The 23164-nt window shown below is 39.4% G+C and overlaps 1 protein-coding gene and 1 long non-coding RNA gene across 3 annotated transcripts; both read right to left on the reverse strand.

Annotated features, from left to right (window-relative positions):
- Positions 1-4142: 4142 nt before the first annotated feature.
- LOC115936276 (olfactory receptor 8B3) lies at positions 4143-6468 on the reverse strand. The gene is given in 3 exon segments (XM_031016314.3): positions 4143-4472; positions 4474-5102; positions 6438-6468. Coding segments are annotated over 2 exon segments (942 nt in total). The 5' UTR covers positions 5086-5102; positions 6438-6468.
- A 7343-nt stretch (positions 6469-13811) lies between these two features.
- Positions 13812-17647, reverse strand: LOC129525441 (uncharacterized). 2 transcript variants are annotated; one of them, XR_010135411.1, is made up of 3 exons: positions 17598-17647; positions 14553-14689; positions 13812-13931 (listed from the first exon to the last, which is right to left on the reverse strand). It is a non-coding gene; the product is annotated as an uncharacterized lncRNA (long non-coding RNA). The 2 variants fall into 2 exon arrangements; XR_008669753.2 differs by lacking the exon at positions 17598-17647 and adding an exon at positions 17427-17567.
- Positions 17648-23164: the final 5517 nt, after the last annotated feature.

Raw genomic sequence — 23164 nt, forward strand, 5'->3', positions numbered from 1 at the left:
GGCAGGAGAAGGAAATAAAGGGTATTCACTTAGGAAAAGAGGAAGTCAAATTGTCCCTGTTTGCAGATGACATGATTGTATATCTAGAAGACCCCATTGTCTCAGCCCAAAATCTCCTTAAGCTGATAAGCAACTTCAGCAAAGTCTCAGGATACAAAATCAATGTACAAAAATCACAAGCATCCTTATACACCAATAACAGACAAACAGAGAGCCAAATCATGAGTGAACTCCCATTCACAATTGCTTCAAAGAGAATAAAATACCTAGGAATCCACCTTACAAGGGACGTGAAGGACCTCTTCAAGGAGAACTACAAACCACTGCTCAATGAAATAAAAGAGGATACAAACAAATGGAAGAACATTCCATGCTCATGGGTAGGAAGAATCAATATCGTGAAAATGGCCATACTGCCCAAGGTAATTTATAGATTCAATGCCATCCCCATCAAGCTACCAATGACTTCCTTCATAGAATTGGAAAACACTACTTTAAAGTTCACATGGAACCAAAAAAGAGCCCGCATCGCCAAGTCAATCCTAAGCCAAAAGAACAAAGCTGGAGGCATCACGCTACCTGACTTCAAACTATACTACAAGGCTACAGTCACCAAAACAGCATGGTACTGGTACCAAAACAGAGATATAGATCAATGGAACAGAACAGAGCCCTCAGAAACAACGCCACATATCTACAACTATCTGATCTTTGACAAACCTGAGAAAAACAAGCAATGGGGAAAGGATTCCCTATTTAATAAATGGTGCTGGGAAAACTGGCTAGCCATATGTAGAAAGCTGAAACTGGATCCCTTCCTTACACCTTATACAAAAATTAATTCAAGATGGATTAAAGACTTAAACATTAGACCTAAAACCATAAAAACCCTAGAAGAAAACCTAGGCATTACCATTCAGGACATAGGCATGGGCAAGGACTTCATGTCTAAAACACCAAAAGCAATGGCAACAGAAGCCAAAATTGACAAATGAGATCTAATTAAATGAAAGAGCTTCTGCACAAGAAAAGAAACTACCATCAGAGTGAACAGGCAACCTACAAAATGGGACAAAATTTTCACAGCCCTCATGTGACAAAGGGCTAATATCCAGAATCTACAATGAACTCAAACAAATTTACAAGAAAAAAACAACCCCATCAAGAAGTGGGCAAAGGATATGAACAGACACTTCTCAAAAGAAGACATTTATGCAGCCAAAAGACACATGAAAAAACGCTCATCATCACTGGCCATCAGAGAAATGCAAATCAAAACCACAATGAGATACCATCTCACACCACTTAGAATGGCAATCATTAAAAAGTCAGGAAACAACAGGTGCTGGAGAGGATGTGGAGAAATAGGAACACTTTTACACTGTTGGTGGGACTGTAAACTAGTTCAATCCTTGTGGAAGTCAGTGTGGCCATTCCTCAGGGATCTAGAACTAGAAATACCATTTGACCCAGCCATCCCATTACTGGGTATATACCCAAAGGACTATAAATCATGCTGCTATAAAGACACATGCACACGTATGTTTATTGAGGCACTATTCACAATAGCAAAGACTTGGAACCAACCCAAATGTCCAACAATGATAGACTGGATTAAGAAAATGTGGCACATGTACACCATGGAATACTATGCAGCCATAAAAAATGATGAGTTCATGTCCTTTGTAGGGACATGGATGAAACTGGAAATCATCATTCTCAGTAAACTATCGCAACGACAAAAAACCAAACACCACATATTCTCACTCATAGATGGGAATTGAACAATGAGAACACATGGACACTGGAAGGGGAACATCACACTCTGGGGACTGTTGTGGGGTGGGGGAAGGGGGGAGGGTTAGCACGAGATATACTTAATGCTAAATGAGGAGTTAATGGGTGCAGCACACCAACATGGCACATGTATACATATGTAACTAACCTGCACATTGTGCACAGGTACCCTGAAACTTAAAGTATAATAATAATAAAAATAAATAAATAAATAAATAAATAAATAAATAAATAAAATCAGCTAATATAAGTCTGCTTTGTCATTTAGGGTCCCCTTAGAAGGAGATGTCAAGAAATAGACTTGCAACACATTTCTTGTTATAAATGCCTATTAAGGATAAAACTGAAGGGAGCAAGAGTCAGTGATGAAGGCCTCAGACCAGGATGAAGGCCTCATCCGGGATGAAAGGAGAAAGAAATGGAAGGTTCGGGTAGGAAAATCTCAGACCATACAGCAGTTCTAAAAAGTCTTGGTCAGGAGGATAGGAAGTCTCTAAGCAAAGATTTCCTATCAGAAAAGATACATGTTAGATGGAAATTGGCCAGCTCTCTTTAAGTCCCACCCACCCTGCTGAGTCATTGGTGGAGGGCATCTCAGAGTAAGAATGGACTCTGCCTAAACACCATGGTGGATCCAAAGAAGTGCAGCTATAGACTTTCAGTCAGCTATGCACCCCACTGATGGGTCTCTTCATGGGGAGCTGAGCCGTTCTTCTCTGAGGCTACCGCACTCTACCTCCAAAAATATAAATTAAACCCCAAAGCTGTTCAGACTGATAATTGTCATTATTTTTGTATGTTATTAATTATCAATTAAAATAATACATTTATTATTGGTTTAAGAAGCAAGGTACTCCAATTCAGCCAGGCACAGTGGCTCACACCTGTAATCCCAGCACTTTGGGAGGATGAAGCAGGAAGATTGTTTGAGGCCAGGAGTTTAATTTTTTTCTCCAAATATTTAAAAATTAGGGAGGCATGATGGTGTGTGCATGTACTCCCAGCTACACAGGATGCTGAAGAAGTCCTCTACCTCATGCTATACACAAAAGTTAATCTAAAAATGAACCAAAACCATACAAAAGAAAAGCTGAAACTATAGGCTGGTGTAGAAGAACCACTTGAGCCCAGGAGGTGGAAGCTGCAATGAGCTATGATTGAACCACTGCATTCCTGCCTAGGTGACAGAGTGAGATCCTGTCTCAAAAAAAAGACAAAAAAACAAAACAAAACAAAACAAAAAAACTTCAATTCAACAACTATTTCTTGATTTTACAATATATCTGACATTTTAAATATATGAACAGGAAAAGAATTCGACAAAATAAAGGAATTATGAGAAATAACCTTTATATAAAATGTGTTTCACGTCTTGTTGGTGAGATGATAAAGTTTAAGTAGGCTCACAAAATATTTGTAGAAATATAGTTTATTAACATTATTATACATTTTTTCATGACAAACCACATTGGATAAGTAACCATTGTGTAAAATACTTCTGCTAACTTAATGTGCAGTATTTACCTATAACAAGTAAAAACATTACAGTAGGAACTACAGGCTTTTTCAAAATTTTCAGTGCTGTTTTAGATAGCAATGAATGAAAGTTTTATAATGTAAACAATGGACCCACTTATTGGAATCCTTTGGTGCACATGTATTATTTCTCTAATCATCCTCTGTAAATGCTGCCTTTGGCAATAAAAGGTGGAGATACACATATTCTCTGCTGTATCAAATGCACTGGGCTGATAGAGGTTCTCAGAAGCAAACGGCATGTGGTACAAATTTTGCCATTCTCAAAGGGAACAAGAAAAGTCAGAATAATAAAAGGCAAAATGGTGACAATATAGAACAAAAGGACAAGATCAAGGGGCGCTGATTCTGCTTTAAGCTACCCACCATTTGTAATGGAGACATTTCATCAAATCCAGCTGCCTATATCTGTAACAGTGTTGATAAAAATAAGAATGCTTCTATCATATTTGGCACTTCTGTGTTTAGGTGAGAAAGCTGTGACTTTGACATCTTTATAATTCATGAAATTTACCATATATGTCCAACTAAGAATAGCCCAGGAGAGAGGAAGGATATAAAATGATAATGAAAAATATCAGTGCATATGTTCCTTTTACAAAGATGCCATGACCTATTTAGTAAAATTGTGAGAAGTGCCAGAGATGCAAAACCAAAAAAAGAGACAAGATGATTTCATAAGAGAAATGATAAGACAAGTTTATTAAATCACATTTAACACCATCTGTAGAAGCAACAAAATCTCTTCATGGAACACACTAATAAAAATTTAAAGTTCTTCAATCGTTTTACATTATTACTGCTTCTAATTAGAATATATTTCTTCTCTGAATTTTAATCAGAGCTTTCCTCAGTGCAACTTTGACATCCTTGTTCCTCAAACTGTAGATGAGGGGATTGAGCATGGGCACCACATTAGTGTAGAAAACAGAAGAAACTTTTCCCTGCTCCATAGATCCAGAAGAATATTTAATATACATGAATGCCGCTGACCCAAAAAACAGAGACAGAGCAATGACATGAGAGCTACAAGTACTGAAGGCTTTTGATCTTCCTTGAGTGGATTTGATATGAAGAATGCTAGTGACAATGAAAACATAAGAAATGAGGATGATAAAACTGGGTACCGTGATATTAATAACCCACAACAATGAGAACAACCACCTCATTGACATAGGTGCTGGTGCAGGAAAGCTGGAGGAGGGGGAGTATGTCACACAAGTAATGGTTGATGATATTAGCACTGCAGAAGGTGAGTCTAAGCATGCACCCGGTGTGGTCCGTGGCTCCAGCCAATCCCATTATGTAAGCAGCAAAAGTGAGCATAGAACAGACCTGATGGGACATGGTGACCTTATACAGCAATGGATTACAGATGGCCACATAGCGATCATATGCCATTGAGGTCAACATGTAGCATTCAGAGATGACAAAAAAGAGAAAGAAAAACAGCTGAGTCATGCACCCAACATAGGAGATAATATTCTTTTTTGATACAAAGTTCATTAGCATTTTGGGAGTGAAAACAGAGGAGTAACAGAGATCAATGAAGGAGAGATGGAAGAGGAAATAGTACATTGGTGTGTGGAGGTGAGAATTTTGACCAATAAGAGTGATCAAGCCAAGGTTGCCTACCATGGTGACAACGTAGATCACTAGAAACAGGAAAAAGAGGGGTTGCCGGAACTCTGGACGATCTGTTAATCCAGCAAGAATAAACTCAGTCACTAAGGAGTTGTTTCTAGCCAGCATTTTTTGTCTTCAAAAATCTGGAGGACAAAAGAAAATTCCATTAATAACAAACACAGCTTTCTTCTTACCAACTCTCATTCACGAGGAGGCAACTCAGGCTGTAGGAATTTGAGTGAGTTCCTCTTTGTTTCATGGGATCTGAATGTACTGAGTGTACTACCACACCCATTCCTCAACATTTCAGTCACTGTCTTTTGTCTGTACAGACTGAATGTGACAAACAATTGCTCCTTTTCTTACTAGAAGACAGAGAGGTGGAGTAGCTGAGGCACAGGCCTACCTGCTGTTGAGCTTGGGTTATATGGATGTGTCTCATCTCCCTCACTTCCATCTGGCCCTTCACTTCCTAGTTTCTTTTTTTTTTTTTTTTTTTTTAAGATGGAGTTTCACACTTGTTGCCCTGGCTGGAGTGCAATGGTGGGATCTCGGCTCACTGCAACCTCTGCCTCCCGGGTTCAAGAGATTCTCCTGTCCAGCCTCCCAGGTAGCTGGGATTACAGGCGCATGCCATGATCCCAGCTAATTTTTGTATTTTTAGTAGAGACAGTGTTTCATGATATTGGTCTGGCTGGTCTCAAACTCCTGACCTCAGATGATCCACCTGCCTCAGCCTCCCAAAGTGCTGGAATTACAGATGTGAACCACCGAGCCTGGCCACTTCCTAGTTTCTACTTATGTTTCCATTATTCTACTAGACACTTCAGGTTCCTTGTGATGACCACCAGGTAAGGGAGGATTCCTTTAGGGCAGAGACCATACCGATATTCTGTTTCCTAGACAGGGGTCTCCTATAGGGTTTCTAGATATCTTACTATAAGAATCCATGAAGTCACCAGGTGATAACAGAAGACCCTTAGTAGTCAAAGCCTTATGATTCACCATATACAAATTACATAAGTGTTTCTACACATTCTCCTCTATTCCATCCTAGCTAGACAGAGGATGAAGAAAGGAAGCTGAATGTGCTTTCACAGGTCTTTGTAAGAGTGCATGAGAGAAACATAATTAATTTGGGTACAGTTATATTAGTTGTTAAGTTTGTAAAATTTTACCAAACTGGCATTTTTATGACCCTTAAACTCTTCTATATGTATAGCACATGTCAATATATTTTTAATAAAGAGACAAATCTTCTTTCCTGGCATTCCTCTGTTCTGGATGTGTCACTTGGAACTGCTATTGCTATGTTGATACCAGGCTGAGAATGAAGCCAACAGAGAGAACAGTGTGAGAAAAATGCAAGCCCGAGAGTCAGAGCTCCATACCACTAAGTTTCTTGCTATTGAATAGAATACTTTTCCCCATTTTTCAGCAACATCCAGGAGAGAGAAATAGAAACTTGATTAACTCACCTTCCTTCCACTCAGAGAACTCAGTGCTGACCATTGATATGTGTTTCACCTCCACTGCCCTGGAGGAAGAAATGGCTGTGAAGGTAACTATGTTGATCAGATGTAGTCAAAGAATCTTCTTCTCCCTTACCTGGCAAAAGCATTGAGCATAGATCTCAGACTCTGAATGTTCTGGGAATCATTTTGTGGTGTAGATCAAACTATTATTTATAAATTTGCCAAGAGGGTTTGTTGGAAAACTGCACTTCAAACCAGAGCTACCATGTCATAGAGCACATGGCATTTGCCCAAGGCTTATAATTCTTTTGGACCTGATTACCTATCCAGTAGTAAGGCTCTCTCAGGACCTCCCCTACCATGACAAACTCTGCAGGGAAGAAATTGTATGCCTGTGTTTACAGCCTAAGTTGTTGTAGTAGAGGTAAACTTCTCATCAGGGATTATACAATCCACAGGGCATAGGAGAAAGAGCCTCTGCTCTCATGTATAAAGATGTAAATGTAATGATTGTCAGAATTTTTGCTAATTATAATCCTAGGTAGTATATTAGCTTTAACAGGAATGTAAGTATAATTTAGTGAAGTTTATTGTTACGCTCATTTTTAATATTGTGAGTCCTTTTAAATAATCTTTTAAATAATCAATTTTTACTTTTGCATACTTCATAGGCATAAAGAAAAGGGATACTTTTAATTGATTTCAGATTTTTTAATAAAAATTTTGTGTAACATAGAATTATCCTTTATTTCATAAAAATGTATTTACCTTGGGTTGCTCTAACTCAACATGTCTTTGCCTTTCATGTTAAAATCAAATCTGTAAGAAAAATCACTATTCATGGGCCCTTATTTCAAGACAGTGTGACTTTAGAATTTCTCTGTAGGTAGGAATTTGTGCTTGTGAGAAGGCATCTATTTTTTTACCTTTTTATTTTAAAATTACTAGAATCACAAGAAGTGGCAAAAGTCATACGTAGATTCCCTTGAACTCTTCACCCAGTTTCCTCACATGGCGATGTCTTCCACGACTATAGGACAATAGCAAAACCAGGAAATTGACATAGGTTCAATAATGTTAACAAAACTACAGACCTTATTCAGTAGTTTAACATGCTCGTATGTATGTGTGTGCAAATCTATGCAATTCTATCCCATGTACATATTTATGTAACCACCACCTAGGAGTCAGGATACAGAATTCTCTTTTTTTTTTTTTTTTTTTTGAGACTGTGTCCTGCTTTGCTGCAATCACAGCTTACTGCAGCCTCAACCTCCCAGGTTCAATAGATCTTCCCACCTCAGCCTCCCAAGTAGCTGGGACTACAGGCACATGCCACCACCATTGGATAATTTTTGTATTTTTTATAGAGACAGGATTTCATCATATTGCCCAGGCTGGTCTTGAACTCCTGGGATCAAGTAATCCACCTGCCTTGGCCTCCCAAAGTGGTGGGACTACAAGAGTGAGTCACCATACCCAGCCAAAAATATCCATCTTAAAAGAGATGTATAAACTTTTGTCTTCTTATTTTTTATTAGTAATTATTGTATGTATTTATGGGATACAATGTGGTGTTTTGATAAATGTATACATCATGAAATTATTAAATTAAGATCATTAACACACCTATCAACTCACATACTGATTTTCTGTAGTGCAAACACTTAAAATCTACTCCCTTAGCAATTTTGAAATATATATTGCACTATTATTAACTATACTCTCCAGTCAGTGCAATAGATTCCAAAAACATATACCTCCTTTCTAATTAAGACTTTGCACCCTTTGACCAACATCTCATTCCCCTCACCCCCAGCCTCTGGTAACAACCATTTTGTTCTTTTTCTTTTTATTATATTTATTTATTTAAAAATATTTGAGACCAGGTCTCACTCTTTCACCCTGGCTGGAGTACAGTGGCACGATCTTGGCTCACGGAAGCCTTGGCCTCCTGGACTCGAGCAATCCTCTCACCTCTGCCTCCTGAGTAGCTGAGAGTACAGGCGCCTGCTATCACACCCAGCTAATCTTTTTTTATTTTTGTAGAGACAGGGTCTCACTGTTTTACAGGCTGGTCTCTAACTCCTGGGCTCAAACAATCCTCCCACCTTGGCCTCCCAAGGTGTAATCTCCCAAGGTGTAATCTCTCACACCTGGGATTACAGATGTGAGCCATCACACCCAGCGTAATTTTAAAATTTCTATAATTTTATAATATTCCAAAAATATATATATTCATAGTTATTAATGAAAATTTGTACTTTCTTTTGGAACATAAATTCTTTACATCAGGCTTTGTGCTAGAAATAGCTATTTGCAATGCTTTTTCCAGAATTTTTAATGAGTGTATCTCTAATTTCTTTTACAGTCACTGTTTTAGTTCACATTGACCTGCTATAAGAGAATACCTAAGACTGGGTAATTTATACAGAATTTTGTTGGCTAATGATTCTGGAGGTTGGGAAATCCAAGATTGAGGTGTCAGCATCTTGCAAGAGCCTTCTTGCTGTATTATCACATAGGGGAAATGCAAAGAGACAGAGAGAGAGAGAGAGAGAGACTGGAGCTGAACTCATCCTTTTGTAAGGAACCTACTCTTGCTATAAAGGCATTAATTCATGAGGGGAGAACCCTCATGGCCTAATCACCTCTTACAGGTCTCGTCTCTTAATACTGCTACAATGGCAATTAAATTTCAAGATGCATTTGGGAGGGGACAAACAATCAAAACACAGCAATCATCATCAATGAGAAATTATATATGAAAAGTGGTAAGAGTTTTCAATGATTTGTACCACCATTTAAAACTTTGCTATTGAAATCAGATTTTAAAAATATAAGAGTTTTTTTCCTTTCATTGGCGTATTTAATGTTGAATCAGTTTGGAATCAATTTCACTTTTTATTTCAAATATTACAAAATAACAAAGAAGCTCTAATTTGCAGAAAGTGTATGCATTGTTAGAGTAACCACATTGCAACCAGCTTAGATGCCACCAAAAGGCTCCATCAGCTGCTGTAAGAGAATATATGGCGAGAAGTATCTGATCTGGGATACTTGGACAGAAGTATCTGATCTAGGGCTTCTGCTTGGAGCAGTGGCCCTAGGATTTCTAGCCTGGTCTCCCACCACCACAGAAGGCAGCACCTAAGGCTGAGCACTGTGCTTCTTGGGCACCCAAAACATAAGCTCCACCAGCAGCTCCATAGGCCTTTTGTCCACAATGGTCTCTGTCCTTCTCTCCATGTGACAGCTGTAGCTGGTGTCCAGGTGGTGAAGTGCCTCTTTGGTCAGGCTGTGAAATAGAACAGTGAGTACCTGACTTGGCCAACTGTTCTTGCATCTAGGCAAAGCATACCATCAGATAACGCTCCACTCTTGCCCTCCTGACAGCATCTTTTTAGGCTCTGTAGCCTCTGTGCCTTTCGCATGTATTCTTATAGGGCTTCTACATGAATAAAACTTTCTTCCAATTAAAATTGTATTTATACAGCCGGTATAACAGAAGGATAACAAAGATATACAACAGTACCCATATCTTCAAGAAAGTCGCCAATTTGCAGATACAATACTTCCAAATATCCACAAGTTGGTTTTAAAAATGCTTCACATTCTGAAATAGTTCTTCAAATCTCTAATTATATTAGTTTTTAAACCTACGTTTGAATGTTTAATCAATTCAGTTTTATGTAAATTATAGCTTTAATTTTAAAAATTGAAAATTTTTGCCAGGATGATGAAGAGTGGGCCTGTAAAATAAGTCTGTTGATTCACAGCAGAGCCAAGCATTTTGCTGACTTATCCTCCACCAGGGGGTGCTGGTGACGCGGATATCATATTCAGACTGCAAGGTGCATGCCAAACCTGCGACTCATATTTTACTTTTGTTTGTAGTCATGGATGCTGCACATCTTTGTTTGTCTTTCATAAAATGTGAAGTTTTTTAAAGATGTGCTCTTGAGCAAAACTTAGATCAAACCATTTTAAGCTATTTAATCAGGCATCTTAATGGATGTAGGAGAGAAAATGATAGAGGCAGACATGAGGCCTTCAGATTTCTGCATGGTAGAGTAAGAGCTTTAAACAAATCCATTACAATAAGGTAAGTTTACCTAATAAACGTATATAAATGATGCTTCTTTTTTTTTTTTTTAATTGATCATTCTTGGGTGTTTCTCGCAGAGGGGGATTTGGCAGGGTCATAGGACAATAGTGGAGGGAAGGTCAGCAGATAAACAAGTGAACAAAGGTCTCTGGTTTTCCTAGGCAGAGGACCCTGCGGCCTTCCGCAGTGTTTGTGTCCCTGGGTACTTGAGATTAGGGAGTGGTGATGACTCTTAAGGAGCATGCTGCCTTCAAGCATCTGTTTAACAAAGCACATCTTGCACCGCCCTTAATCCATTGAACCCTGAGTGGACACAGCACATGTTTCAGAGAGCACAGGGTTGGGGGTAAGGTCATAGATCAACAGCATCCCAAGGCAGAAGAATTTTGCTTAGTACAGAACAAAATGGAGTCTCCCATGTCTACTTCTTTCTACACAGACACAGCAACAATCTGATTTCTCTATCTTTTCCCCACATTTCCCCCTTTTCTATTGGACAAAACTGCCATCGTCATCATGGACCATTCTCAATGAGCTGTTGGGTACACCTCCCAGACGGGGTGGCGGCCAGGCAGAGGGGCTCCTCACTTCCCAGAAGGGGCGGCCGGGCAGAGGCGCCCCCCACCTCCTGGACGGGGCGGCTGGCCGGGCGGGGGCTGCCGCCCACCTCCCTCCCGGACGGGGCGGCTGGCCGGGCGGGGGCTGCCCCCCACCTCCCTCCCGGATGGGGCGGCTGCCGGGCGGAGATGCTCCTCACTTCCCAGACGGGGCGGCTGCCGGGCGGAGGGGCTCCTCACCTCTCAGACGGGGCGGCCGGGCAGAGACGCTCCTCACCTCCCAGATGGGGTCACGGCCGGGCAGAGGCGCTCCTCACATCCCAGACGGGGCGGCGGGGCAGAGGCGCTCCCCACATCTCAGACGATGGGCGGCCAGGCAGAGACGATCCTCACTTCCTAGACGTGATGGCGGCTGGGAAGAGGTGCTCCTCATTTCCCAGACTAGGCAGCCGGGCAGAGGGGCTCCTCACATCCCAGATGATGGGTGGCCAGGCAGAGATGCTCTTCACTTCCCAGATGGGGTGGCGGCCCGGTAAAGGCTGCAATCTAGGCACTTTGGGAGGCCAAGGCAGGCGGCTGGGAGGTGGAGGTTGTAGCGAGCTGAGATCATGCCACTGCACTCCAGCCTGGGCAACATTGAGCACTGAGTGAGCGAGACTCCGTCTGCAATCCCGGCACCTCCGGAGGCAGAGGCTGGCAGATCACTCGCCCTTAGGAGCTGGAGACCAGCCCGGCCAACACAGCGAAACCCCATCTCCACCAAAAAAATACAAAAACCAGTCAGGCGTGGCGGCGTGCGCCTGCAATTGCAGGCACTGGGCAGGCTGAGGCAGGAGAATCAGGCAGGGAGGTTGCAGTCAGCAGAGATGGTGGCAGCACAGTCCAGCTTCGGCTCAGCATCAGAGGGAGACCATGGAAACAGAGGGAGAGGGAGACCGTGGGGAGAGGGAGAGGGAGAGGGAGACCATGGGGAGAGGGAGAGGGAGAGGGAGAGGGTGCTTCATTCTTATAGCAATTTTTTTAGTCAGATGTAAGTAAAGATCTTAACTGGTATAAATACGTTCTATAGCTGTTCTTATAAAGCAGTGTTTTCAACTTTTTCAGAAGGTAGTAGTATCTTCTGACAAAGATAAAAATTGCACACATAGGTAAGCTCATTCTCCAGAATCAGATATATCCTTTAAGGAGCATTTTTCCTTGAACCATTTGAGAAGTAGAAATGGACAGAGAAAATTTTTCTTGTGAGTAACCCACAAAACATGAAGATTTTGTAAAGATCCATTTTCTATGATTTGTGATATAAATAACTCTTTTTTTCTGTTTCCAAATATAAAAACATATTATAATATGTAACAGACTTTTTAAAGTACATGTGCAATTCTAGAGAGTGTGTCTTGCTGCGCTAAGGAACCTTGTCCCAAAGCTCTGCAGCCTCACTATCTCTGGAAATAATCGCTGTAATACAAGAATATGATTAAATGTTTCTTTGTAGTAGATCCTGCTTATCCCATTCTAAAATCAAACCTTTCTAGGGCCATGTGCATTTTGTAGTTTCACATCAACGACTAGTCCATTATCTCTCGGCTACAAGCATCTTGGCTGAGAACATTATTCCCACAATGACCCCATTTTTAGGTTCTTTGACAAAGATGCAAAAGAAATATAGCTAAGTTGGCCATCCCACAAAGGAGATGATGTTCCTCTCTGAGATAAAGCCCATTGGAATTTTTGTGGTACAGACAAATGAATAGCGGACATCAATGAAGGATAGAGTGAAGAGGAAAAAGTGTGTGGGGGTATGAAGGTGAGAATTTAGGGACATAAAATTATATTCAAATTCTCCCCACAGGGACCACATTAAGAATAAAACACTGGGGCAGCGGGAGTTTGTTAATCTCACAAGGATAAATTCAGTCACCGAAGAGTTATTTTCCACTGCCATTCATTTCATGGTGTGATCTATAAGAACAGGGGCAGACAGTAACATTAATGACAGATCCTCCCTCTTTGTCCCTAGAGGGAGAGCTGGATCTGCTGGATTGTCAGCTCAGGGTTGTCTAAAGACTTACAGCAAGGGATCCAAGGAGGAAGAGTCCCTAAGGAGGTCCCCAAGACCTGAAATTTCAGATTGTCCTTCCCTCTTCTCTCCCTCCCCCAAGTCAGTTTTTGTAGGTCTCTAACCAGAGAAAACTGCTTGTAGACCTTCTGCAGTTTCAGCACTTCCTCCCTCCAACCAGGGCTGTCTCCAGAGTATTCCCCTAGAATCTTTGATTTATGGGTTTGGAAGGAAATTGGCAAGACAAAGATGATTTAGACATTCGTCGTTGTTTTTCCTAGAGACCCTGCCTGGAGGGCCCTTCTTTCCCACTGTCTTGAAGGGGGCAAATCTGATGATGCAGCAGGCAAGAGCCATCAGCACAGTCTTCAGTCTCTGACAAGCTGTAAGAGTTCTTTGGAGAATTTTCCATGACTTCTATTTGAAAACTTGCCCAGAAGGCCCTCTTCACAAGCAAGCAGTAAAACAACTTTAGAAGCCTAAATGGCTTGAATGGGAATTTGTTTCATGCCCTACAGCTCTGGAGAAAGTGATTCAAAGCCCAGAGAATGATTCTTTCCATTGCAATTTCCTCTAAAGTTGGATGAGCCTCTTAAAGGTTTACATTACTGAGTCTGTGTGTACATCCTGTGTCATAGACCTACCCTTGGATCCTTCTGTACTCAGCGTTCTTACTTAGTTTATAATTTCATGTCAGGAAATCCAATCTCCAATGCAGAAGAGTGAATGCTCCCTTTGTCAGTTCCTTCATTTTCCCCTGGAGTCTATGCACAGTGCTACAAAAGGAAAGTCCAGGGGTACAGTCACTTGCCATTTCTACTCTCCTACATGCCTTTGGGATCGTGTTAGTAAAATCGTAGATTATAGCTTTGACACCATATGTGATTGTGGATCTCTCCTCTATAAAGATATTTGTAGCAAAGTAGCTAAGTCTTTGTAGCTACTTTGTAGCTAAGTCAGACTGCCTCAATTTAAATCTAGACTATTTCTGCACTTCCTAACTGTGAGATTTTAGATGTTATGTAACTTCTTTGACCCTTGTTTCATTTGACTCCTCTGTAAAATGAGAATAGTAATTGATTGCCATGGGGGTTAAATGATTTAGTACATGGAAAGTGTTAGAACACTGCCTGGAATATGAAAAGAGTCTGGTAAGTGTTTGTTCTCCTTCTCCTCATTCATATTCGCCTGTATATATAAAACGTGAACCTTTTCCCTGCATGGTCCCTGAACACTTTTATTTTATGTGTATTTATGTGCCCCAAGTTCGAAGTGTCCCAAACTGCAGTCAGCATTTTCTTATGATTTCCAGAACCACTCCTTCTCTGTTCATTATTGTCTAAATTATTTTCATGACCACCCAGGTTACTAAATTTAAGCATCTCCTCCTCACTCACCTTCTTCTTCCAGGCTCCATGTCCCAGAGAAGCTATCTCTTCAAAATCTTGCTCTGGTCTTTCCTCTCTAATACATTGCTTTCGTAAGCCTCTCTTCACCTCCTGATTGGATTACACTTGATTTTCTAATGTGGGTTCTTATGGAATAAAAGAATTTGTTCTTTGTAACCTCCTTCTCACCACACACACACACACACACACACACACACACACACACACACACACACACAATCTTATCCTTGTAATATGGCTTATAATAATTATAAATTTGGTTAGATAAATATTCAGTGGTTGCATTATTAACACAATTTTAAACACTATTTACAGATAATAGATCAGATACCAGAATCATTTTTATTTTATTTCTTTTTCATTTTCCATGAAGCAAATGTTTTTGGGGGCTCTCATTTGCTTTGATAGTCTATGATTTCCTTGAATTATCCTCATGACCTCTTCTCCATTTGTATATATCTTTTCTCACTATATACAGTTGTAGCCATATGATGTTAGCTGATATTTCAAAAATTTCATCTTCTCCAAAGTGTCATCCTAAGAAACTTGTGATCTACTACCAGATCAGAAGTTTAATGGGATGTCCTCTAGCTTTGTTGAAAATCTAACATTTTGAGATCTCTTGTCACCATCTTTCTGGGAATTCTCTTCACCTCATACCTGTGTTAGGTAACCTGTTTTCTAGATTCTATGTTTTCCTGTTTCTTCATTTCTCTCTCCATTTTTAAAGTGAACTTCATTTTTTAGAATAGTTTTAGATTTATAGAAAAATTGAGAACGTAGTACAGAGAGTTCTCATATACCCCACTCTCATGTCCCCTAATATTAAATCTTACCTTAGTATGGTACACTTATTACAATTAATAAACCAATGTTACATTATCATTAACTAAAGTCTGTATTTATATAGCCTCAGTGTTCACCTAATGTCATTTTTCTGTGCCAGGTCATCTAGGTTACCCCATTACATTTAATTTTCAATTCTCCTTACATTCCTCTCAACTGTAATAGTTTTCTTCCTCATTTTGATTGAAAATTTTTCTATTAATTTCCAGAGAAAATGTACATGAAATACAAATTTTATAGAAATTGCCTGTCTGAAATTGCCTCTTTTTTGCCTTCTTCTTTGATTGGCAATGGTAGGGTTTAACTTCCAGTTTAAAAGTTAATTTAAACCTCCAGTTTAAAGCTTCATTTTTCTGAGAATTTTGAACATATTGATACAATATGTGTACTGGAATTGCATTAAATCTACAGATCTAATAGACGGACATGTTAATAACATTGTATCTTCCATTCCATTAATATCATGTATCTTGCATTTATTTATATTATTTTTCTTTCTCAGAGCAAGGTTTAAAAGTTTTCAGTTTAGACATTTGCACATCTTTCATTAAATTTATTCCTAAGTTAGTTTGTGATGCTATTATAAATGATGTATGTATTAATGTAACTTTCCAAATTTTTGTGGCCAGTATATAGAAACACAGTTGATTTATGTTTAATGACCTTGTATCCTGAGACCTGAATTCATTTTTTAGCTCTGGTATTTTTGTTTTGTAATTTTTTAAAGAATTTTCTACATAAGCAATTATTTTAGGTGAACAATGCTTATTTATCCTCTTCCTTTTCAATCTGTTGGCATTTTATTTCATTTTTCTGTCATATTTCAACAAGCTAGGCTCTTCACCAACCATAGAGGAGAGAGAATAATCTTAGTTTGTTTCCAGTCTTTTAGGGAAAGTAGTCAGTCTTCAACCATTAACTATGATGTAAGACGTAGTTTTTTAATAAGTTTCTTTTGCTAAATTGAGAACGTTCTCTCCTGTCCTATTTTTCTGAAAGTTTTCTTGTTAAGTGGCTCTTTCCATGGCTGAGAGTAATAAAGGTGGAGACACATGTTCATAAGGAGCAGAATGGGGTCTTCTTGTCTATAGGTGAAGAAATCTGTCTAAGAAAAAGCCACATAGAACCAAGCACATCAGAAAAATTGAAAAAGAGGCACAATCCCTGTGACCCCTTGGATCCAGACAAATCTGAAGCAAAATGTGTCCCTAGGAGGCAGGATTCGACTCCATCTACTATTTTAGGGAGCTGCCCTTCATATAAATTGAAGACTGGCTAAAGCAGGAAAGAGGCACGGAAGGCACCTCCCCATAAGACATGTCCACCAGTGCCATGAAAATTTACCATTACCATGGCAACACTCAATGTCACCACCCCTTTTCTAGAAATTTCTGAATAACTTGTCTCTTAATTTGCATGCAATTAAAAGTAGGTATAAATAGGACTGCAGAACAACCTCTGAGCTGCTGCACAGTGCACGCTGCCCCTGAGAGGAGCAGTACCTCTGCTGCTGCCATACATTGCCACTTCAATAAAAGCTGCTGTCTATTACCACTGGCTCATCTCGGAATTCTTTTCTGAGCGAAGCCAAGAATTCTCCCAGGTTAAGCCCCAATGTGGGGGCTCGCCTGCCCTGCATTACTTGGACCTTCCCATTAAATGAACTTTTTTGTTTAAACTGATTTGGCTCAGGTTTGTTAAATCTGAATTACCGGAAGTAATTACTGAAAAGCAATCACTTCGAATGAAAAGGCTCTTAATATATTGCACTATTGTACCTTGTACAAATTTCTGTGGCAGCGCTTACTTCCATTTTTATGTATAGCACTGTAACAGAGATAATTTTACATTAAGAAAGATCTGTGTTTGAATCCTGGCTCTGCCACTAGTTTTTGCAACTTGGGCAAAAGCAGTTAAACTAAGCCTTGGTTGATTCCTGTGTAAAACAGAGATACTTGTGTAGAGATTTTAAAAGGTAAGTTAATAAAAGAGCTTAGCATTGTTAACACCAGTTACCCATTAGTTGTGCAATTCTCAGTTTCTTCTGTTGCTTCTTCAATTAGGCCAAAGGGCAAATCTGTATCTTATCTCTTTTTGTGTTCAGAGAATCTTCATACTTAAATCCTCTACAGATGTTTATTTGATGAAATGAATAAGTAAACCTTCCAAAATAATCAGATAACTTACTTGTGGAGTTTAGATCTCAAGGATCCTTTATCTAAGCAAAGGTATATCAGCTCAGGAGAGGAGTGTTTTTGCCAATAGATAGAATTGTGCAGGCTTTGTGCGCTCACAGACATCACCTTAGAAACTTAGCCAGAGGACTTTGGGTTAGAGAAATACAGTTGAGCTCATCCATTTTAACCACTGCTACTTTCTGAAAGCCCACTAAAATGTTAATGAAGGCATTAAAAGGCAGAAGAACAAGCATGTTTCATTAACTTACTGGGACAAGAACACAGGGGAAAGACAGCAGGAAAAAAAAATCAGAAAGCTGGAAGGCACAGTGATAATCAGTAACTGACTCGGTGGTCCCCAGAAAGCTGAATTCAGAGCTCCGTAGTGGAAGCAAATATCCAGATTACGCCATAGCGTGTCTCACGTGCTCAGTAATGTGGTGGCACAGCTCACTTCTGAAAGTAGGGGTTATGGTGAGCATAAAAACAGGAGGGCAGCTTGAAAGTCTGTTACAGAAGTAGGCAGATCCCCAGATTCTCTCTTCTACTCGGTGCATCCAGAAGAGTGATCCTCCTACACCCCAGCAGAAGACTGGAGGTTTATTCTGCAAAGATGAAAAATGAAACATCTCTAGAATAGAAGGCACTTGAGTGTGGAGAAGTACTATACTAAAACTGAGGGAAATAATTGGCAGTTCACATACTGAATGTTACTGTGTCATTGAAATATGAGTATAAAATAAAGACACTTTCTGACATGCCAGGTGTGGTCAAGGCATACAAAGTATGGACAGGCTAGATGTCCCACAAATTCATTTTATCTTCTTCCTGATCACAAAACTAGAATACTTTTTGCAGAGTCTCTTTTGCTTAAGTACAGCCATAACTGAGTTCTAGCCATGGAGCATAAGCAAAAGTTAAGTGTGTCCGTTCCAAACCCACAAAAACTTCACTTCCATCATCTCTCACGATGCTCCCTCTTTGGCCACACTGATGCAGAAGAGCATGTGTTAGAGATGACTTAGCAACGTGAGAAAAGGGTCTTGTGTCCAAGTTTATTACTTTATGGAGCTGCCCTCCATTTACAAAAACTTATTTTAAACTTTATATGAGTAACATGGAAACTTTTATTATATTTCAGTTATGTATATTTGCTATCAAACACCAAGTTTTGTAAGTATGGAAAGATGATTTAAACAACAGAGAGAGTATTAAGATGAATTTATTGTAAGTACATAGGAAATTGAATGAAAAACCAAAACCATTATTTATTCTAGAAAGAACAAAGGTAGTGAAAGAAAAATGATCATAGCACATTACAGTACTTATATAAGCAAAGCATTTACATTCTTATAATTATGTAAACACTGAATATGAATCCAACTACAAAAAATAAACTGTATTGGGAGGATAAAGAGAATAGAAAGTATATTTGTGTTGAAGGGAGGTAAAAAATGAAGTTAATTCTGATATCCTAAACTGAAAACCAGTTGACTTTTTATTTAGGCCTAACACTGAAAAATCAAGAAGCAACTGCATATATTTAGTGATAGGGTGATAAAGACCAGAAAAAAAAAGCCAAGATCTGTTTTTAATAGGACCATAGAAAATGATAAATAAGATTGAATTCTTGCCCCTAGCTTCATTTCATTAGTTTCATTTCTTATGCCCTGATCCTCTTCGATATCCTCCACATCTCATCAGCTGAAAGTCTTCAGCACCTGTAGTTCCCACATGGTAATTTTTGCTGTGGTCTATGATTCTACATTATTCACACATCTCAAAACCTTTCCTGATGGTTCTTTGAGCCAGGGGAAATTTTTTACTCTGGTTTTCTATATCTCTTGCTATCATGAACATGTTCTCATTTCAGTAGATATTTTTCTTGAGGAAAGCACTGTTTAGGATGCCACACGTTCTCTTTTCCATCTTAGGCTTTTCACCGCTGTTTCTTCCTTGGATGCTGTTTCCCCTGGAAAGCTTTCTTTTACCACATTCTCTTATCACCACCACCACCTCTGCCTAAATTTAGCTCCATATATATATATATACACACACACACATATATATTTATATATTTTTATATATATATATATTTAGAATTAATATATTCTGTAAGGAAAATACAGCTTCTTAGTATTGTGGGGTTTTTTTTAAATGATTTAAGTCCATAATGCAATGATATGGTTCAAAATTCAAAAGATTCAAAAAGGATATGCAGAGGAAAGTCTCCTTTATACCCCTGTCTCTCAGCCATCTAGCTGTCCTCCCTGGAGGCAACCAGTGCTACCAGTTACTATCAATGCTATCAGTGATATTTTATTCATATACAGTCCTATGTTGCTTAGAGACTAGGACTATATTCTGAGAAATGTGTTGTTAGGTGATTTTGTGGTTATGCAAACATCACAGAGTGAATTTACACAAACCTAAATCATACAGCCTGCCACACACCTAGGCTACATGGTACAGCCTCTTACTCCTAGGCTACAAACTCCTACAGCATGTGACTGTAGTTTGTACTGTAGGCAATTGTAACCCAATGGTAAGTATTGCTGTATCTAAACATATCCAATCATAGAAAACGTACAGTAAAAATATGGTATAAAAGATTAAAAATGGTACACTTGTATAGGGTACTTACCATGAATGGAGCTTGTGGGACTGGAAGTTGGTCTGGGTGAGTCAGTGAGTGAGTGGCGGGTGAATGTGGAGGTCTAGTACATTACTCTACACTACTGTAGACTTTATAAACACTCTACACTTAGGCTACACTCAATTTATCTTAAAATATTTTTCTTTCTTCAATAATAAACTTTAGGTTACTGTAACATTCTTACTTTATAAATGCTTTTGTTAGAAACTAAGACACAAATGCACATGTTAACCTAGGCTTACACAGGGTCAGGATCATCAATATTACTGTCTTCCACCTCCACATCTTGTTTCATTGAATGGTTTTCAGGGACAATAACATATGGAGCTGTCCTCTCCTATGGTAACAATGTCGTCTTTTGGAATCCCTCCTGAAGAACCTGCCCGAGGTTGTTTTGCAGTTAATTTTTTTTTAATAAGTAGAAAAAGTACACTCCAAAATAATGATGAAAGAGTATAGTAAGCTTAATACATAAACCAGTAACAGTCATTCATTAGTAAGTATTATGTACTGTACATAATAATATGTGCTATCCTTTGATATGACTGGCAGCACAGTAGGTTTGTTTATACCAGGATCACTACAAATATGTGGGCAATGCATTGTGCTACGTCTTTACCTTTTGATGGCTATGACATTGCTAGGGGATAGGAGTTTTTCAGCTCCATTATAATCTTAGGGGACTACCATCATATGTGCAATCTGTCATCAACCAAAACATCATTATGCAGTGCATAACTGCATAATGAAATTCACATGCATTATCCCACAAATTTTACACAAATAGTAGTATACTGTATGCACTGTTTTTCAACTCGCTTTTAATTTCCTATCTATCACTTCTTGAGAAACGACTGAAGAATGAGTAAGACTTAGGACCCAGGAAGAGTAGATTCAGAAGAGTAGTAAAGAGGAGTCCCAGATATCTGTGCAGTCACCATATGGACCAACCAGGCTAGACTGGAACAGTGGTGTAAGAGAGATTTTTCCACTTAACAATATCTTTTGGAGATTATTTCATACATAAAGGTAGTCTTCATTTTTTATACACCTAGATAGCAGTTTTTGTACAGATATCTGAAAATCTATTTGATCTGTCCCTCTTTGATGAATAATCAAAGGACTATCTCAGTCCTTTGTTATTAACTGAGGTTAATCTCAGTCCTTTCTTATTATTTTTTAATGTAATGAGTAAACCAATATATAAATCATTAGGCATATGTATATGGTTTCCTCTCTGTCCAAATCCATACACCTATTCTTTTCCTTTATGCTTCGACTCTGGGGATATACTTTTCTTTATGATGCTGGAGCTGAGCCTCTGGAGATTAGATTTCTACTTTGCCAGACAGCTTAGTATTCAGTTCCACCAATACTCAGTGCTTCCACCAGAAATAAAAAGCACCTAGAAGTATGAAAACAAATGAAATATCAGTTAGGGAGAAATGACCTGAATCCTTGATATGATTTAATCAAATGCAATGAAAGACAGCAAGAACAACACCCCCAAATGTTACAGTTGATATTATGTAAATAAGCCATAGGTTATAACCAGAGTTAAAAATGTCAGTCAACTGTATGAGCTTGTGTCTTCTGGGTGAAATCCTCCATTCAGTGTCATGTTGGAGGGACTCAACACCCATCTTCCCACTGCAGAAACCATGTAGGAGAGAAGGTCTCTCCCCATACCACCTGGCAGCCAGAAAACAGGCACCTTGACCTAGGTCAGCAGTATCTAGGTGCATGCTCCCACCTGAGAAATTAATCTACAATGATACAAACAAATGGAACCATTGGGAACCATTTGCATGGCTTCAGCAGGATCCAAGGATAGTGTGAGATGTACGGAGCAGGGGTGTGGCATTTTCGCCAGACTGTTCTTGCTGAAATATGTCCTGGTCTTGGCCTCTGGGGTTGTCTTGGTTCTTACAATTCTGCAAGTATGGTTTTACAACCCACTCCAAATTACTTTACATCCCCAATATTCTTTCCATCAACTCCTAGAGTTACTTTCTGTTACTTGTCAGAATAAGTTCGGATGCTCTGTGAGAACTGGGAAGATGTCTGCACTGTTCAGTGTGATGTCCCCAGTGCCAAATGCAGGGCCTAGTACATTGTTGGTGCTCACTTCAACAATGTTTTTTTACACAGATAAATGAAAAGAAAGAAAAGGAATAAAATCGCTCACCATCCAAGAAGTGGCAGATTAGCATGGGAAGTGGGAAATGAGGGGCCAAAAAGGTGGAATTCTGTGTCAGGAGCCGGTAACAGAACCTTGGGGAATGTGTCCGTATTCCCACGTACTGTTCTTGAGCCCAGGAGAGAGAGGGCAGCAGGCTGAGCTGTCAGAAATGCCAGGGAATGAGCATTGAGCCCCTTTCTCCCCTCTCCCCCTTCAGAGCAGTCTACATCCTCTGACTTTGGGGGAAGGAGGAGGCTGCAGGAGAAAGTCAGTGGATGCCTGGAAGACTAGGGCACTGCCGGTGAGGCAACTGGTTCCTGAGCACAATCAGATGTTTTTGGAGACTCGGAAATTCTTAAAGGGACGTCAGAGGAGTTGGATTCCTGCATTACTTAGTGGGAGCACAGGTAGATGAAAATTATCTATTTTAATGAATCATCTGTGGTTTTAATATCTTGGGATTAGAGGTTAAACACTCCTGCAAACACTAGTGCAAACACTCCTGTGCCTGGTGAAATATATCTTAAAACATCTCTGTCAGATGATCATTCAGCTTTTGCCTGGATATTTCTAGTCATGATAACTCGAAGGAAGTGTCATTTCCAATCCTTAGATTATAAATATCATAGATCGGACAAAGATAGCTTTCCTAGGCTCTATTAACTCATCAATGACTTATAAAACCCACTAAACCCTTCAAAATGTTGCAAATCAGTAAAACAGCAATTGCTTTTAATTC

The sequence above is a fragment of the Gorilla gorilla genome, chromosome 9 (genome assembly GCF_029281585.2).
Source record: "Gorilla gorilla gorilla isolate KB3781 chromosome 9, NHGRI_mGorGor1-v2.1_pri, whole genome shotgun sequence".
NCBI lineage: Eukaryota > Metazoa > Chordata > Mammalia > Primates > Hominidae > Gorilla > Gorilla gorilla.